Genomic DNA, 16,938 nt, shown 5'->3' with positions numbered 1-16,938 from the left:
CTGCACCCTGCATACAGGATTCATACAGTAGCATGACCAGAGCTTTGAAGAACTAACAGACACTATTAGTTGTTTGGTGTGCAAGAGCTTTGTTTAAAAAGCAGAGGGATTATCTTTAGTCAGAGGAACTAAATGAAAGCGGAACATTTATTTTTAAAGGTTCTGTTTAAATACATGTAGTACACGTTTTTGAAGGACACAAGGTCCACATTAGTACAGTTTCATTTCTAAACATTTGCTGCACTTGTACTTTTGTCCAAAGTTTTAGGAGCCCTGGGTGTACGTTTGAAAATGTCCAAGTTTTGTCGTAGTGTATTGAGGTAAATGCTAAATAAAAATGATCTTTATATATGACTTCAGCCTATTCCATTCATCACTCTTCCATTATGTGAACACACCTCTAATTCAAAAAGCCTAAAATGACTAATCGTGCCTCAAGCCAAGCTTCTTCGAGATAAGTTCTAGACACCAGTTAAACTCTGTAATCAAGTTTGAGATGTAAACTTCTGCCCGCTGTCTATGAGAGAGGAAGAACATAGTTTAATGCTTTTATCCTATCACAGCCTTCTAAGAACACATAAATGCTCTTAACACCTGTCTTAAGGTGCTTTTATCGCTCTCTGTGCACAGGGCAATAAAACTAACTGCATTACAAAAGACCAGCGATCTCTGATCGCTATCCTCAGTCTAATAAGCAACAGTGGTTATTATTGGGGAATGTCTGTGATGTGATTAACATTAACAGGGCTGGGATGGAACAATCACATTAACAGCTGCTGGGAAGCCAAGCTGTCAGAGACACTTTGCTGATAATGACATGCTAAGTGCAGGAAGGCAACCGCACTGCTCAAGCCAGAAGTAAACACCACAGAGGTGAGACCTCAACTAAATGCTTTCAAGTAGCATGCACAACGTTTTACTGCAGAGAGCCAAGGTCAGCCCTTACAGTGAAAAACACTGTGAGATATATTTCACTGTCAAATAAGAAGCCACTGCCATAATTTCAGCTTAATATAAGCTACTGATATCACATATAACATAACAAAGTTTTGCTTTTCTCGTTGCTTTATTGAACTTTCCCTGTTCCTGCACACTGCCTGTCTGTGACAAGTTTTTGTTATAGCGCATATAGGTTGGCTTCACATTTCCTGATTAGTTTAACAGTAACTGCAAAAAGCCTTCAAAGTAGTTTTTCTGATTTTTAGAGAGATAGGGTTACCATAACAGATTAATTTATTAGAACAACTTAGCTTCCAAATCCACTGTCCTTATGACAACAAACACAAAGCTGCAGACATGGGATCTTCCACTGTGTGGCCAACTGAATGCTCAGAAATAGAGCTACATAGCGTTCCCAATAGTGGTGAGGATTCAGACACAAAATAGCCCCCAAAAGTTTCTAGTTCATACAATAGTTGCCCAGCAGGGAATTACCCTGATGGCGTCTTCCTGCTTTGCAGATACCTTGCAGTCTGGAAATGGCTTATTTAATGAGTCACAAATATCCACCAGTGGAAATGTTACAGTTTTGCCGCTGTTTACGTTCAGTTCTGCCATCGTGGATTGTGGCTACTCTGACTTTACGAGTGGGAAGTTGAGTTATTCCAGATTCACATTTCAACTGGGAACTTGGAAATTCTGACTTGGGAACACACCCTATTTCTACCACCTTGATGCTGATTGGCATTTTACAACACTTGTTTAAGCAGCTCTGAATTTTTGTGACTGTTAGTTATTTGTGTTTACCCAAAGTAATGCCCCAAAATGTAGTTCTTTGATGATTCTAGTGAATCGTGAGCTTTTGATCTATGTTTTTATATGTGAATTGTTACATTTTGTTCAGGCATAGATGTCTCTTGTCTCTCGTTTACATATTTCTCTAAGTTATTTTTTTCTGCTGAATATTTTGCTTTATGACCAAATTGTCAACAAAGTTACCGTAATAGCATTGCTTATTTATTACTGATTAGCCAGTCAGATTATTAGCCAATTGGGATGCTTTACAAAGCTCTACAGAATATATTTTTTTTAGATGATGGGATGTTTGCATTGTCTGCTCTATGTCAATCATTCTTACCCATAACATCCTTATCTGTTTACAGGCATGTTACGGTACATGCAGAGCTCAGGACAGAAACAATAATATGGGTCTCTAAATGAATGACTGTGCTATAATAAATGCACTGTCACACAATCTATTGATTCTTTCCCAAACACATATCATTAAAAAAAATCTAACTAGTGCTTTAAGGTAGAATCATTTTCACTACAGATGTATTTAGTTACACTATAATTATACACTAAGCTGATACAGATATTTTGTGAATAAGAGACATGGGTGAGGGGTCCCACTTTGAGTGTGTATGGCCTTGATTGAGGACTCATGCGGGGAAACGTACATTTATAAAGTTGTGTTGCTGTTTTACTGTTGTTGGTTTTTGCTTTTTTATTTTATTCCTAATACAATATTTAAGGTAGACGGATAAGTGACAGTTACTTTTAAAGGTTCAGTACTTACACTGTTTTTCCAAGTACTTACCACAGCAACAGCTGATGAGGCCAGGAGCTCCTCAGCTGACATTACAGTGTAGTATGCCACATTGGTGAGCACATAGCAAGAAGTCACAATTGCCATGGAGATACAGATGGCGAGTGGAACAGTCCTGAGGGCCGGAGGGAGCACACTATTAGGCACTTGCAAGACTTACTCATCCTTCTTTCCCTTGTATATCTATGTCTGTTTTACTTCCATACATGCTCCATCTGTACAGCTTTCTAAGAGACGTAAACAGAATGTACCACCTACTATCGGGCTGATCAATTCTGCTAGCTACAACAGCTCCAAAGTTTTGCTTTTTGTGCTCATTCTTTGGTAGGCAGCACAAAACAATCAGAGTACTCTGCATTTTTTTGTTAAAAACAGAAGAGACGTCACTGTGAACACAGAGGAAACAGTATCTAATAATGTTCACATGTCCCAGATATGCCAACAGGATGAATTCACTTCAATTCAATTCAAATCAGCTCAATTCAGTTCAGTATATACTGAATATTGTAGGAATGAAATCACAACAAAGGTTGCCTCAAAGTACTTATGTTGTAAAGAGTCTACAATAATACAGAGTGACAAAGTGGAACAACAGTAACTCAGCCATGAAGTGGTAGAGCATGTAACGTCACATAGTGGGTTCAGTCAGTCAGCAGTTTGTTGATGGACCCTTCCTGTTCTAACATGAGTAACCATAGTAACTGGTAACACACCAAGATGCTGTGTAAGGCTCAGGTACAGTAGACACAGTCATTTCACTTCAAAGTAGTCACGTGATCCAATGCTGTTTATTAGAAACACTAATCACAGTGAAATTAGCCACTTTTGTCCAACAGATGAAGAAATAGGATTCCTTAGACTTCAAATTCTATTATTTATAAATAACTTTACATGACCAGAAGAGTAAGCACATGGACTAAACTTACCTTGCAGGGTTGTCCACCTCCTCTGTCACAAAGTTCAGATAGAACCTGAGCAAGGAAAGAGTTAGTTTATTACCTCCACTTATTAATGACCAGCAACAGTGTGTGTGTGTGTGTGTGTGTGTGTGTGTGTGTGTGTGTGTGGGGGGGGGGGATCGACCTATCTTGGTGGGGACAAAAATCTGAAACTTGCTACACTGGTGGGGACCAACAGATCCTAATGGGGACCGAAATCCCAGTCCGCACAGAGTTGAAGGCATTTTTCACACTCAAAATGTGGTTTTAGTGTCAGGGTTACAATTGGGCTATGGTTAGGTATGGAGACAGTTTAACTCAGAATCAGAATCAGAATCAGAATGGGGTTTATTGCCAAATGTTGAGCAGGTTTACAACATTAGGAAATTGCTGCGGTGCTTCAGTGCAAACATACTGTCATAAATTGCGATTAAATAGACATGAAAAAATAAAAGTAGGAATAAGAATTAAAAGTGCTACGTAGAAAGATATGTGCATGAGATATACATGAGATATATACATGAGATAAGAATTAAGAGTGCTACGTAGAAAGATATATGCATGAGATATAGATGAGATATATACATGAGAATAAGAATTAAAAGTGCTGCGTAGAAAGATATATACATGAGTGCAGGTGGTGATCAGTGCCAAACATGGAATCATGCAGTGACACAGCGTAGGGTCATGTGTTTGTGGCGGGGACAGTCATATGGTTATTGTTCATGTGTCCAACAGCAGAGGGGAAGAAACTGTTCTTATGGCGAGAGGTTCTGGTGCGAATGGACCGGAGCCTCCTGCCTGAGGGGAGCAGGTCAAACAGACTGTGTCCAGGGTGAGAAGGGTCAGCTGAGATCCGAGCTGCACGCCGCAGTGTCCTGGAGGTGTACAGGTCCTGCAGAGATGGGAGTCTGCAGCCAATCACCTTCTCAGCAGAGCGCACAACACGCTGCAGTCTCTGTTTGTCCCTGATAGTGGCTCCAGCGTACCACACGGTGATGGAGGAGGTGAGGATGGACTCGATGATTGCAGTGTAGAACTGCATCATCGTCCGTGTTGGCAGGTTGAATTTCTTCAGCTGCCTCAGGAAATACATCCTCTGCTGGGCTTTCTTGATGACGGAGGTGATGGTGGGCTCCCACTTCAGGTCCTGGGTGATGGTGGTACCCAGGAAGCGGAATGAGTCCACAGAGGTGATGGGGGTGTCAGTCAGGATGATGGGGGGGAGTGGGGCTGTGTGCTTCCTGAAGTCCACAATAATCTCCACTGTCTTCTGGGCATTTAGCACCAGGTTGTTGTGGCTGCACCAGGACACCAGACGTTCAACCTCCCTCCTGTAGGCAGACTCATCCCCGTCCGAGATGAGCCCAATAACGGTGGTGTCATCTGCAAACTTGATTAGCTTGACAGACTGGTGGGTGGAGGTGCAGCAGTTGGTGTACAGGGAGAAGAGCAGAGGAGAAAGAACACAGCCCTGAGGGGAGCCGGTGCTGATGGTCCGGGAGTCCGAGACATTCTTTCCCAGCCTCACATGCTGCTTCCTGTCCGTCAGGAAGTCAGTGATCCACCGGCAGATGGGATCAGGCACATTCATCTGGGAAAGCTTGCCTCGGAGATGGTCTGGAAGGATGGTGTTGAAGGCAGAGCTGAAGTCCACAAACAGGATCCTGGCGTAGGTTCCTGGGGAGTCCAGATGCTGCAGGATGAAGTGTAGGGCCATGTTGATGGCGTCGTCTACAGACCTGTTGGCTCTGTATGCAAACTGCAGGGGGTCCAGGAGGGGGGCCGTGAGGGTCTTGAGATGGGAGAGAACTAGGCGCTCAAATGACTTCATGACCACAGATGTCAGAGCCACGGGTCTGTAGTCATTTAGTCCAGTGATCCTAGGTTTCTTGGGGACAGGGATTATGGTAGAGGACTTGAAGCAGGCAGGCACATGACATGCCTGCAGTGAGGAGTTAAAAATGCCAGAAAACACTGGGGCCAGCTCGTTTGCACAGTGTCTGAGGGTGGCAGGAGACACACCGTCTGGGCCGGGAGCTTTCCGAGCATTCAGATTCTTAAACTGCTTCCTCACATCTGCTTCACGAATATGAAGAGTTGTGGTGGGAGGAGGTGGTGTGAAATCCTCTTTTGTGTGGGGTGAGGAGGGGGGTGTTGTAGGTGAACAGTTTGAAGGTGGTGATGGCTCTATGGAGGGGGGAGAGGTGGGGGAATGAGTGACCAAAGTGTCTCTATTGTTGGGGCCGTTGGAGGTGTGAAGGCTGCCTGATGGCAACTCAGTTTGCTTTCCACTGAAACTTTAGTGCACGGTCCTGGAACATCCTCGGCCTCCCTTGATTCTCCTGCTTAGCTGTCCTGCTCCTCTTCTCTGTCGCCCCGTAGGTCGTCCTGGAATTTCACTGCAGACATGACTAACGTGTCCAAATACTAATGGGCTGTGAGGCCCTTACTCATTAGAGCAGGGGTGGCCAACCCGCGGCTCTCGAGCCGCATGCGGCTCTTTGCCTGGTTTCATGCGGCTCTTACGTTCATATCAAAGTTTGTGTTTTGATTTTTTTTATGTTGTTGTTTTAAAATGTGCGCGTTCGCTTCGCTTGAGTTCAATACGGTATTTTCATCAAATGCGCATGTGTGTGAGATGAAAATACCGCAAAGTTTCCCAGTAGGAGCAAGTTCGCCCTTAAAATGGCAGGAAAAAAATGCACAGCAAAAAGAAAATATGAAGATGAACACAGGACGTTTTTAACAGAGTGGGAGAGTTTATATTTTTTTGTTGAACGCAATGGTAAGCCATTCTGCCTTATATGTCAGACGTCATTAGCACATTTCAAAGCTTCAAATCTTCAGCGCCACTTCAGCTCACTCCATGCTAACATCGACCAGGAATTTCCAAAAGGGACTGAACTTCGCAAGCACGAGTTGGCCACTTTGAAAAGTCAGGCAGAAAAGCAGATACAGTTTTTCCAAAAAATTACGAAGCGGTCAGAGACCATAACGCTCGCATCCTATCAGCTGGCTTGGAACATTGCACGGGCTAAAAAGCCATACAATGAAGGGGAGTTCGTTAAAAAATGCCTCAGTGATGTTGTTGAAATCTTGTCTCCTGAAAACGACAAATTAAAACGCATGGTATCAGACGTCCAACTGTCCCGCCACACTGTTGAACACAGAATATCGGACATTAACACGGCCATTGAATCACAGTTGCACTCTGACCTTCAAGCATGTGAGTATTTTAGTGTCGCATTGGATGAGAGTTGTGATATACAAGACAAGCCTCAGTTGGCAATATTTGCACGGTCTGTTTCAAACGATTGTGTGATCAAAGAAGAACTCCTGGATATTGTGCCATTAAAAGACAGAACCCGTGGCATAGATGTGAAAGAAACCATGATGGCTGCATTTGAAAAAGCAAATCTGCCCATAACAAAATTAACTGCAATAGCCACGGATGGAGCACCAGCCATGATGGGATCTGTGAACGGGCTTGTGGGGCTGTGCAAAGCTGACCAAACTATTCCTGACTTTTGGAATTTCCACTGCATCATCCACATGGAGCAACTCGTGTCTAAATCATTGAATTTAGATAACGTCGTGAAGCCTGTGATGGAAATCGTCAACTATATCCGCACACATGCGCTTAACCACAGGCAATTCAAGAATCTCATCGTTGAGCTGGACCAAGGGCTTCCAGGTGACCTGCCGCTGCACTGCACTGTGAGGTGGCTGTCAAAAGGCCAGGTACTCTCTCGCTTCTTTGAGCTTTTGGATGCCGTGAAACTGTTTATGGAAAAGAAGGACAAGGACTATCCCGAGCTCTCGGACCTCAAGTGGATTATGGATCTGGCCTTTTTGGTCGACATGCTGTGTCACTTGGACAGACTGAACCTGACCCTGCAGGGTAAGTTAAAAATGCTCCCTGACCTAGTGCAAAGTGTGTTTGCGTTTGTCAACAAACTGAAGCTGTTCAAGACACATATTCAAAAGGGAGATTTAACGCATTTTCCCACTCTGCTAAAAGCCAGCGGGCAAGTCGCCAGTGCTGCCCTGAGTAAGCAAAGAGCCAGATATGCAACGCTGATTGAAAACTTGCACGAAAGCTTCGTGACCCGGTTCCATGATCTACAATTGAAAAGGCCACAGATTACGTTCCTCGTCGACCCATTTAATGCAGAGACCGGCTGTTTGAAAGTCCCGCTAGTCACAGATGAAGCTGCGGCTGAGTTGGAGATGATCGATCTTTGTGAAGAGGACCAATTGAAACCTGCTTTAAGGGAAGGGACCATTGAGTTCTGGAAAAGTGTGCCAATGGAAAAATACCCCAATGTCAAACGGGCTGCGCTTAAGATACTGTCAATGTTTGGGTCAACATACGTCTGCGAGTCTGTGTTTTCTACCCTAAAACATGTGAAATCAAAGCATCGATCTGTTCTGACTGACACACATGTGAAAGAATTGCTTCGAGTGACAACAACGGAATACAAGCCAGATTTAAAGAGGATTGTTCAAGGCAAGGAATGCCAGAAGTCCCACTAAACAACATGCATTATAAAAGTAAATGCTATTGTAGATTATTATATTTTTGTTTGTGGACTTGGTTGAACTGAGAGTTTGTGTGTGTGAGACAGTGCACACAATGTTCATTGTTGAAAATGACTGGCCTGTGGTTTTAGTACTGTAGGAGTCCATTTCTGTCATTAACATGTTGGTGTGTGACATTTACAATAAATCTGGCTGAGCAGAGATGTGTGTATTTTGTGTGTGTGTGTGTGTGTGTGTGTGTGTGTGTGTGTGTGTGTGTGTGTGTGAGAGAGAGAGAGAGAGAGAGAGAGAGAGAGAGAGAGAGAGAGGAAAGGATGGGTGATGTTCATGTGTGCCCATGCGTATGATGTGGCTCTTTGCGGTAACACAGTAAAAAAAAAAGTGGCTCTTGGTCTCTGACTGGTTGGCCACCCCTGCATTAGAGCAACCAGAGGAGAGTGGTCCAAAAAGAACAAACTATTCAAAATATATTATATACCAACAGGTAAACATACCCCTGTCTATTTCCCTGCAGCATATACGATGGAAACGTAAAATCTGTAACTATGGCGTGAAACGTGTGGGGCAGATGATAAGCGCATGCATGTCCATAGATTTAAAATACACCTTGGTCCACATCTTTTTCTGAACTTCTACTACTTTGAAATTAATTTTTTAGACACCATCTTCAGAGTCGCTGGTCTCATATTTCAGTTTATTCGACTGGTGATGTGTATTTAAAATCTGCACGAACTGTTTAAAACTCTCTTCTCCACGTGCCCACGCGCCTATAATATCTTCTAAGAAGTGGAGATAAAACATGGGTTGTAGTGCACACTTGGCCAACGCCCCCCTTTCCCACTTGCTCATGTAAATATTTCCCTACGATGGTGCGCATCTCTGTCCCATGGCCGTGCCTTCCAGCTGTAAGTAGCATTTATTGTCAAATTCAAAGTCATTGTTTTTTTGTTTTGTTTTTTTCTGCCTGTCCCGTTTGGATCTTTAGCCATCAGAATTGTTGTCTGAAGGCCAAGAAAGATGCCAAGTGGATTTACTTTACTAAGTGGATCATCATGGCCTTGCCATATTGGTCCATTTGATTGACCTTTATTATAATTATGTATTTATTTTATTTTATTTTCGGTTGTTACAGACGAGACAGACATGACAGGGGGATAGGACAGGGAGAAAGAATGAAAGAAAGAGAGGGAGAGAAAGAAAACCAGAGGGGAGAAGAGACGGTGAGAAAGGGGGGAATTAAAAAAAAAGAAAAACAAACAAAACACCTGGATCACCTGTATGGAGATAAGAAAAAACAGAAGAGAAAACAAACAAAAAAGAGCAACATAATAAACACAACACCATCACAATAAACTAGCTAACAGTAGATAACAATAGATACTAAATATTAAACGATATTGTGCAGCACGCAAGATCAACAGCGCACAATGTGCTTTGAGGCAGCAGCCAAGAAAGGTGTAGTTTGTGTCTGTGAACACCCGTGTGTACACCTGTGTGCACACCTCTGTGGATCAGCATGCTTGTATTCAAAAGGTTTCTCCATGTAACGATCTGCTAGGGAGTGTGGGGAGCCATAGCCCCGTCCACCAGGGCATGAAGCAGGTATGGAGGAGATCCAGGCCCCAGACATCCAGAGGCCCCAGAGTACGAGGACCCGAGGAGGACCACCAAAGGGGGGGAACCGTGCCACCCTCCTGGGAAGAGCTGAGTAGAGCCCCAAACGAGAGGTCGCCCAGCAGCTACGGAGCAGAGGCCAGAGGGGGTTGCAGTGACGTGCCCACGGGCTCTGCCGGCAGCCAGCTGTGCCAGAGAGGACCGAGCTTCAGGCCCAGAGGCCAGAGGCCTGAGGGCACCCCACCCCCTGGAAGGAGCCCAGCCGGGCCACAGGCGCCCGGCCCCGCCAATCGGCCACCAGGAGTGAGCTGGTACATACATGAGCGCCCAGTCCCAGACACCAAGAACCACCAACACACCAACGTCTGAGGGCATCAGCCACTGGCAGGGAGTGTGGTGAGGGGAGATGGGCCCCCATACCTTGGAGAGCCTGAGATTCAAAGTCATTGTTGGTAAGATAGAGTTCCAACAGATGTAGAATTTCTGCGTTATCCGGGCGCTTGGTGACCGGATAACGCAGGAAGAAGTTTTCCACCCCATCAGTCCCATCTGTGTGTTGATGCTTGTTTAAAGACTGTGTATGTCAATTGTAAATAAAAACGCTTGGTTAGGCACAACTATGGGATGGATTACCTGCAAGAAGTGGTATGTATCTTTTAAATAACTTGGATGCCTGTGGTAGAGAGATCAATGTATTGTGATTATTGCAATCCAAAACTATTGGTCTCGTCCATGTATCAGGTCGCTTGTGTATCTTAGGCAACAGATAGAATTGTCTCGAACTTGGATCGTTGGATCCTAATAAATAGTCCCGCTGTTTAGCTGAGATATACTTTTTATGGAAAAGCTGTCTGACGATTTGTCCTATTTGAAGCTGTACCATAGTTTGGATAGAGCTAGGAATATTTTTATAGTATTTTTCATCTTCCAATTGTCTATTTGCTTCCAGCCTATACTGCTGCTTGTCCATTAGAACTATTTTGGACCCTTTGTCCGCCGGCTTGATTACTATCTGTCTGTTATTTTGTAATTCTCTGATAGCGCATCAAGTCCTGGATGGTATCATACAATGTATACCACTCAGGTTCCCAGACCGAGGGAAGGATGAGGGGCTCCCTGAAAAAATAATCTTCTTTAAAGTAGTTATGATTAGGGTTAGGATTAGGCATTCATTTTTGATGGTTAGAGTTAGAGTAAAGGGCTCAGGAAAGCATTATGTCAATGGGATGTCACCAGGAGGATAGCAAACCAGACGTGTGTGTATGTGTGTACCGTGCGCACACTTACCATCCAGCATACGCGTACATCCCAGAGTAGAAAGCCAGTGGCATACCAGAGAGCTGCACATTACTCAGGTCAAAGGCATTCTCAAAGTGTCTGGTCTCTCCTGCAAGCATGCACACACATCAACTGCCACATTTGCCTTATTGTGCAAGATGTCTTGATGCATTCTTAATCATCCAGGAAAGTAAATTTCCAAAAGTTGATTCTGGTCATCTGGACGTAGCGTTTTGTGAGAGAAACGTGAATTCTTAAATCATTTTAATATCTTTAACAATTGCAATCACAGAAATGATCACAAAGCTCTCTGTATACCTGAGGGCTACTGGAGACACTGGCCTCTCTACATGAACTCCATGGTTGAGTTATTACATTAATTGCAATAATTCACCATCAGCTGTGCAAATGTAATTTATTTTTTACAACGTTAAAGCTGGAGGTTGCCTTCTGCAGAGGCTTCAGGAGTACGGTGCTTCATTATCTCTGTGCACAAATGACTCAGCCGGGCACACAAAGAAAAATCAGTAATTACATTTGCGTGTCAATGAGTAATTCGTTTTCTGAAGTTAATTAAGAAATTTCTTTGAATTAATAATTTGTTCACATTAGGAAAATGCTGAGTTAAACAGCCCAAAAGTATAATCAAGTTATTAAAAGTATAATTAATTTAAAGGTCAAATTCATGAAGAAGATTTATTTAATTTATTAAATATGCATATATGAGTTGCAATCTGGGCTTACGTTACAGAAATGTGGACAGAGTGAAAAAGATTAAGAGAGATAAACTGAATAAATACAACAGATCGTGTGCAGTCCAGGGCTTGGGAGAACATTATATACATAATATGTACTAACTTTACTGTTTTAAGGAATGAATGCAAAGAGTGCTCACTGACACATACAGTATTGCTTCAGAGAAACATTTTAAGTTAATGACATTTTAAAGTACAGCAAAGTCTGCAGTTGAGAGGAAGACAGAAATCCTGTCCTGCTGTGCGGACACCAATAAATGCTCGACCTGTAGCATGCTGTGAGCAGGTGTGTATGACACGCAGGATTCATGTTGAACCACGTGCAGCTGAACACTGTGTGCAACCCAGAACACTCAGAATTTTGGTGGTGGTACGTGTGCAGTGCTAGAGAGGTGTCACTGATGATACCTTTAAAGAGCTGGTACATGCCTGGCACTATTATGATGGCAATGGCCAGAAGCTTGCTGACAGTGAGGAAGATCTGAATCCTGGCTGTCCACGTTACGCTCATACTGTTCAGGTACATAACAGACGCTGCAGAGAGAGGGAACCATGTCAAGCAGTCATACAGTGTTTGTGACCATATTGAAGGCTCACCATCAACAGAAAAGTCTAAGCTAGTCATATCACATTATTACATTTAGTAAGTGGGATTACTTTCTATGTAGTGACTAAAGATCAGATGTCCCTGAATGTTGTTTTCTGTGCTAACGTCAGTCACAACCTGTGCCTTACAGCAGCGCTCTCCAACCTTTTTGGCGCCACGGACCGGTTTATGCCCGACAATATTTTCATGGACCGGCCTTTAAGGTGTCGCGGATAAATACAACAAAATAAAACTAGTACCGGTACCGAAAAAAAGGAAATTTATTCATAACACACGTGAAAAGAACGATAAAAACGATAACAAAATAACGCTGAAAACCGATAAAAACCCTGAAAACTATACATTTCACACCTGAGCCTCAACTCTCGTGGCCCGGTACCAAACGACTCACGGACCGGTACTGGTCCGAGGCCCGGGGGTTGGGGACCGCTGCCTTACAAGAAACCAGTTTAGAATTAAAGGAAACATTTTGTAAGCTTTTTGATAACCAGATGCCTTTAGCTACAAATTTGGCGTGGGGGGCATTTGTTTTTGTCAAAACATGTTTATATTATATTATATTATATTATGATAATTATATAATATACGAATATATCAAGTGGTGTCTTTTCAGTCTTCCACTTCACTCCAGCTCACCCTGTTCTGGGTTACTTGGGCCCCTCAGCCTTGTATCCCACTGACAGGCCTTCAGAAGAGAAAGCAGAGTTGGAGGACCAGGGTCCCTGAGGTAGTTAAATTACTACTGGGTGGCAGAAACTCTGGATTGGATGAGATTCACACTGAGTTCCTCTATGTTTTTGGACTCTCTTGCGTTGAGTGGAGAACTGAGGTGGAGTCTCTGTATTGGCAAATTGTGGTTACAATTACCATCTTTAAGAAATATCCCCTTTTGAGAATATTTAATGTGCGTCAGTATTTTTTTCTAACCATTCTACAAATGTTTTGTACGTTTGGAGAAAGTATCTGACTGCATCCGTCAAGGTATCCTGTGGCAGGTGCTACAGGAGTATGGGGTACCTGACCCACTGTTCCAAGCCATTGTACAACTACAGCGAGAGCTTGGAACGTCGGAAGGTCGCTTTGTTGGAAATAAGTGGGACTAATTTGCACTGGGTGCTAGACGGCACTAAGGCATTTCTGTGTCACCGATTATGTTCAGAATTTCTATGGACAGAAATTCTAGTTGGAGCCAAATTATGGAAGGCTTCAACTTTGGTGGCCTCATCTCTGCTTTTAGTGGGTAAAGTAGTTCTGCTGGCTTCATCAGAAATAGAGCCAATACCCCTCCGCAATGACAGGAACCAGTTGAGGTGGCTCGACCATCTGCCTAGCACCCTTCCTGACTGGCCTCAAGATAGACCCAGGACATGCTAGAGACATTACATCTCTCGACTAGACTGACAAAGCCCTGATGTTCCCTCAGATAAATGAGAAGGATCAACTAATTCACTCAACTTATCCTTTAGTTGGGAAACCATGATGCGATTATTTATTCCATCAATAATTTGTTGTGTTGACAAAACAAATTATACTTTATGTTCAAACATTTATGATATAAACAAAATGTCCTACTTTTGACAGAATTCAAACTCAGTTATTTACAGTGCTGAACGTAGGAAAGTTTGGCTGAATATGAGAAACTGAGCAACTATCAGTGTGTATAATCAGTGGCCCAGTTTAAAATGCTCTGAAATGCTCATTCATGTGAATTTGCTATACTGGAGATTGTTGTGCCCTATGATTGTTTAGAAGTTTGATAAGCTGAGGATAGTCCTGGGTCTTTTTGTCAAACCCCTCTTCCTTCTCATGCACACTTCTGTCTTCTGCTATTTACCCGAGCTATTTACAACACCCTTCACAACAATTCACTAAGATAACATCTGGGCATATTATAACACTCCTTATTACAGTAGCAAAGGTATATACTTAGGCCAATGGCTGTGGCCAGTTTGACAGCCAGGGGGGGGATACCACATGGCATGAACAGAGGTTCCAGGATGTACTGACCAAAGGCCAGAGAAATGACCGCCATGCCTGCAGGCCTGCAAGATGCAACCAAATATGTCAGTTTTTATATTAACATTAATTTATATAACCTTAGGTAACATTCAACCTTAGGTAACATTAGTCACCTTCAACTACAGCTTTGTTTCATTTTCTGCATCTTCACCTTTGGCAGTCTCATCAAGTCAGTACAGCAAAAAAGACATGGTTCTAGAGCTAACACTGAAGGTGGTGACCAAAATCAAAGCTAATACAAAGCAAATACATGACTTCGATTCATTGCAGCTGGACATGAAACAAAGAAATGCAGTAGTGGGTATGGGAAAACAAGCATCTGTTAGATGGCAGCATATTTGTTATATTTGTTTTTGTGATATACATTTTTAAAAGCAAGTGAAACACAAAAGTCACAAAAATGAAATCAAAGGAGCTCAGTTTGATGGGTTTTTAACCCAGCATAATACAGCTGATGCTGAAAGATCCAACATGACTTCATAGAAAGTTATGAAATATGTGACAAGACTTCTTAGAAAAAAATTACTTGGTGATGGTACATGTGTTAGATCATAAATAAGTTAAAAAAAAAACGTTTACTTATACAGCACATTTCACAGACTCTGGTCTATTTAAAAGCTTTCTCAAATAAATACGATCGTGGTGATTTCCAAGCCGGCTTTCACATCCCACTGTAAGTCCCACTGTAGCAGGTATAACGATCGGAGTTTGTTTGTAATATCAGATGGGCAACTTCCTAGACATAACATTTCCATAATCACATCCTCATGTGTGCACAGTAGTGGGCTTGGTTTCAATATGAATGAAACAATACTGGCTAGTCCCAAAGGCTCAGCTTCTGGCTCATCTGTATTTCCCTCTTCATTTCCCACAGCAGTCACTGCAGCCGGGGAAATCGCTCTTTGTCCCCCTCATTCTTGTTTTCATTCTCTGCCTCCCTCTCTGTTCATTTCCCATGGTTTCCATTCAGTCCTTGTAGCCTGAGGGTAGCATAAGATTGTGCAGCTCCAAATAGCCAGTAGACTGGTTTGTACTGCTTCACCTTGTCTGTGTACACATTTACTTCCATAGAGCATTTTTTCAACTCTGTGGTACAAAGTAGGGCTGCTCAATTAATCGAATTTTAATCACGATTACGATCTGGGCTTTCAACGATCATTAAAAATGACTGAGCCGATTATTAGCCCCTCCCTCATTTATCCGCGACACCTTAAAGGCCGGTCCGTGAAAATATTGTCGGGCATAAACCGGTCCATGGTGCAAAAAAGGGTGGAGACCGCTGATTAAGAGGACCCGAGGGAAGCTCGGAAAGCTAAGCAGAAGTTATTTGGAGAGTGACTGCCGTTGGTTGAAAAGAGTTTAAAAAAAAAAAAAAAACTTCAGTGGTGTTGCACACTATTTTATATTATTTTTTTTAAAGTCATTGTTAACCCTTTAAAGCCGGTCAGAGCAGCACGCTCCGTTTTGCGTAACTATTTTTAAATCCCTGTAGAACCTGAACCGTGTAAGCTAGCGCAATAATTTGTTTTGCATATGAAACCGGAGGAGTTGTACTTACATCTGATGCCATCAGCTTGGCCGTTCCTATCAGCTGTTCGTAACACTTCCCACAGTGAAATGATGCACCTGCTGTTTTCTTTGCAAATTTGCATCATAGGATTGTTTTTTGTTTTTCCTGCAGTATATAAAAATTGCTGTATCTCCAAAATAAAACTATGAAGACACTCAAAATAAATTTCCTGTGGTGGGAAACTATTTTTTGCAACTTTATTGTATTTAAAGTTTTGAGGGATAAACCTCTTAAATTTCTCCAAGTAGAAATATATGTAAACAAAACAAAAGCGATTTTCAATTTTTTTTGTAGTTTATTGCACTTTTTTGCAATTTATATAATTACTATGCACTTAATGCATACATATTATTAAAATATGGGCTATAACAGTTGTATTGATGTATAGCAACTTGAAATGCTCCCACAAATGGCACTACAGCATGTAAAAAAAATAAATAAAAATAATATAAGCTCTGGTGGACTTGGTTCTATAGTAGGTCTTAAAGGGTTAAATAAATATCGGCAAATAATCGTGATCTCAATTTCAGTGAAAATAATCGTGATTATCATTTTTGCCATAATCGAGCAGCCCTAGTACAAAGTAAACTTAGTGTCACATGCAGCCATTCAGCTTTTGCTCCCCACCAAACACAGTCTAAGAGATTATGTATACACCATTTTTTTGTAAAATAGACACTACACAATATTTGCAACACATTAGGTGACTAGAGGCGTACGAGTTGTTTTCTGCTCCTCCACCAATTACAGCAGCATTGACTTGTGTGATGGTGATGATGTAAAAGCCTGAGATTGAGAGAAATTATTTTTGTGCTGATGTGGTATAATCTAAACTAGAGCACCCAAATGCAATAATATATATAATATAATAATAGAAATAATACTGTCATTTAAATTCATCTATAGCTTCTTGTCTTTTCTTCTTAAACTTTTTCATCACCTCCATACAACTTGTTGTATTTTGTGTTGAATAAGTCCCAGTAACTGTACAAACACATACAATTAGACAATTTATATAATCAGATTTATCGTCAACCCGTGGTTACATGTGACACCCCGAGTCT

General features: G+C 42.2%; 1 protein-coding gene across 3 annotated transcripts in view; it reads right to left on the bottom strand.

Annotated features, from left to right (window-relative positions):
* slc7a11 (solute carrier family 7 member 11) overlaps positions 1-16,938 on the bottom strand; it is a 52,602-nt gene that overhangs the window by 17,938 nt on the left and 17,726 nt on the right. For all 3 annotated transcript variants that reach the window (XM_085414051.1, XM_085414041.1, XM_085414030.1), the window contains exons 3-7: positions 14,212-14,327; positions 12,087-12,212; positions 10,933-11,032; positions 3,475-3,519; positions 2,540-2,663 (exon numbers count right to left, since the gene is read on the bottom strand). In XM_085414051.1, coding sequence (XP_085270177.1) covers positions 2,540-2,663; positions 3,475-3,519; positions 10,933-11,032; positions 12,087-12,212; positions 14,212-14,327 — 511 coding nt within the window. The remainder of the gene's footprint in view (positions 1-2,539; positions 2,664-3,474; positions 3,520-10,932; positions 11,033-12,086; positions 12,213-14,211; positions 14,328-16,938) is intronic.

Source organism: Rhamphochromis longiceps, linkage group LG2 (genome assembly GCF_057381845.1).
Source record: "Rhamphochromis longiceps isolate RC_006_pf linkage group LG2, R_longiceps_female_GT1.1, whole genome shotgun sequence".
NCBI lineage: Eukaryota > Metazoa > Chordata > Actinopteri > Cichliformes > Cichlidae > Rhamphochromis > Rhamphochromis longiceps.
The sequence above is the reverse complement of the archived record's forward strand: the minus strand, read 5'-3'. Positions and strand labels throughout refer to the sequence as shown.